Below are 1,412 nucleotides of genomic sequence, written 5' to 3'. Positions count from 1 at the left end.
CTGGCGGGGACTGCAGCCGTGGCGACGGGCTGGGCGCCCGCGGGCTTTTGGTGGGGTCGCACCTGTTGCGTGACTCCCTCGCAGTCCAGCCGCTGGAGTTCGGCCCTGAGCGCCCAGGGAGCGTTGCGAAGAGCCCAGACGAGTGCCGGGTCCCGCTTCCTGGGGAGCACGTGGCCCGCCCGCTTTTCGAGTGCGGGGCTGGGGGTCGGGACGCCGGGGTCTTCCGAGGCCACTCCGGCCGCCGAGGTCTGCCCTCCAGCCGGCTGGCGATTTCGAAAGACCGCCTTACTTGCTCCATCACAGTGCCGGGGCAGGGTCCCTTGGAGCGACTTGGCCGCGGTCTGGCGGCAGCCCCCTTAGCCTTCCTCCGGCCCTCGGCTTCTCTGCTGCGCAGAGACCCTCGCGGGTGGTCTCCGCGGCGCCCCTGGGGACTCGGGCAGCATGGCCTCAGGTGAGTGTGTACTGGTGCGTTAGGAGGAGGGTCTCTGGAACCGAGGAGTGCTGTGGCCAGGGTGACAAGAGGGTGGGAGTCCTCGTCCAGCCTGCAGGACCTAGGGAAGGCGGCCAGCTCCTGGAAGGGCCTGAGGAGCAGAGCCAGAGTGTGCAGAGGCAGAGGAAAAGTCAGAAGAGCTGGGTTTCTCTCGACCCCCCGACAAACCCCTTCCCCCTGGCCGTTTTGCCCTCTTGGGAGGTGGCTTCTGGCCGGCAGTGGAATTTTCCCAAGACAGGCCCCTCCCTGTGGGCTGGGATTCTCAGCTCTTCCTCCTCCTCCTGGAGCTGGGCTACCCCTGGAGCTGGGGATCCGAAGGGGAGGAAAAAGCGGGGGCGCTGGGCTTTCACGGAGTATGCCAGCCCTGCCCCGAGGGGAGCGTGTGTGAGCTTGGAGGAGCTCCGTTCTGGACTGCTGTTTATTTTTCTTTTTTCTCCCCGGCTGGCTGCACCAGCTAGCCTGGACTTTGGCTCCTCTGCCCTGGAGCCCTGGCAAGAGACGAGGGTTCCTGGGGGAGTTGGTGAAGAGCTGGGGCTGGCCCTTCCCCATCTTTTCTCTCCCCCCCCCCGCCACCCCGCATCCCCTGCAGCCGGCAGCCGTCCGTCACGTCCCTCCAGGGACTGAGAGGGAGGCGAGGGGTAGGGGCAGGGTTGGAGGCCCCGCTCCCCCAGGTTGCCTAGACAACAGGAGAAATCGTGGCCAGGGCCTCTTCCGCCTGCGGGGCTCGCTGCTTCCTGCAGCAGTCACTGCCGCTGGGGGCGGGGCGGAGGAAGGGGTTGGATGTGGCAGAGCCGGGCCCCTGCCGGTGCCGTTCGGTCTCCCCCGCTGTCTCCGCCATGGCATCCTATGCATCTGGCCCGGGCAAGTCCAAGGCCAAATATCCCTTTAAGAAGCGGGCCAGCCTGCAGGCCGCCACTGCAGC

At 67.2% G+C, this 1,412-nt stretch overlaps 2 protein-coding genes across 2 annotated transcripts in view; one reads left to right on the top strand and one right to left on the bottom strand.

Moving 5' to 3' along the window:
- The window catches only part of GNAT2 (G protein subunit alpha transducin 2), a 19,184-nt gene extending 19,082 nt beyond the window's left edge, over positions 1–102 (bottom strand). The window contains exon 1 of the mRNA XM_021713956.1: positions 63–102. The gene's annotated coding sequence lies outside the window, so the exon portion shown is untranslated. The remainder of the gene's footprint in view (positions 1–62) is intronic.
- A 996-nt stretch (positions 103–1,098) lies between these two features.
- Positions 1,099–1,412, top strand: part of AMPD2 (adenosine monophosphate deaminase 2) — a 10,346-nt gene continuing 10,032 nt past the window's right edge. The window contains exon 1 of the mRNA XM_021713957.1: positions 1,099–1,411. Within this exon, the coding sequence (XP_021569632.1) occupies positions 1,271–1,411 (141 nt within the window). The 5' untranslated portion in view covers positions 1,099–1,270. The remainder of the gene's footprint in view (position 1,412) is intronic.

This window comes from Carlito syrichta, unplaced genomic scaffold, assembly GCF_000164805.1.
Source record: "Carlito syrichta isolate Samal-C Ts95f unplaced genomic scaffold, Tarsius_syrichta-2.0.1 Scaffold305096, whole genome shotgun sequence".
Lineage (NCBI taxonomy): Eukaryota > Metazoa > Chordata > Mammalia > Primates > Tarsiidae > Carlito > Carlito syrichta.
Note: the sequence above shows the minus strand (reverse complement) of the source record. Positions and strands in the feature narration are given on the sequence as shown.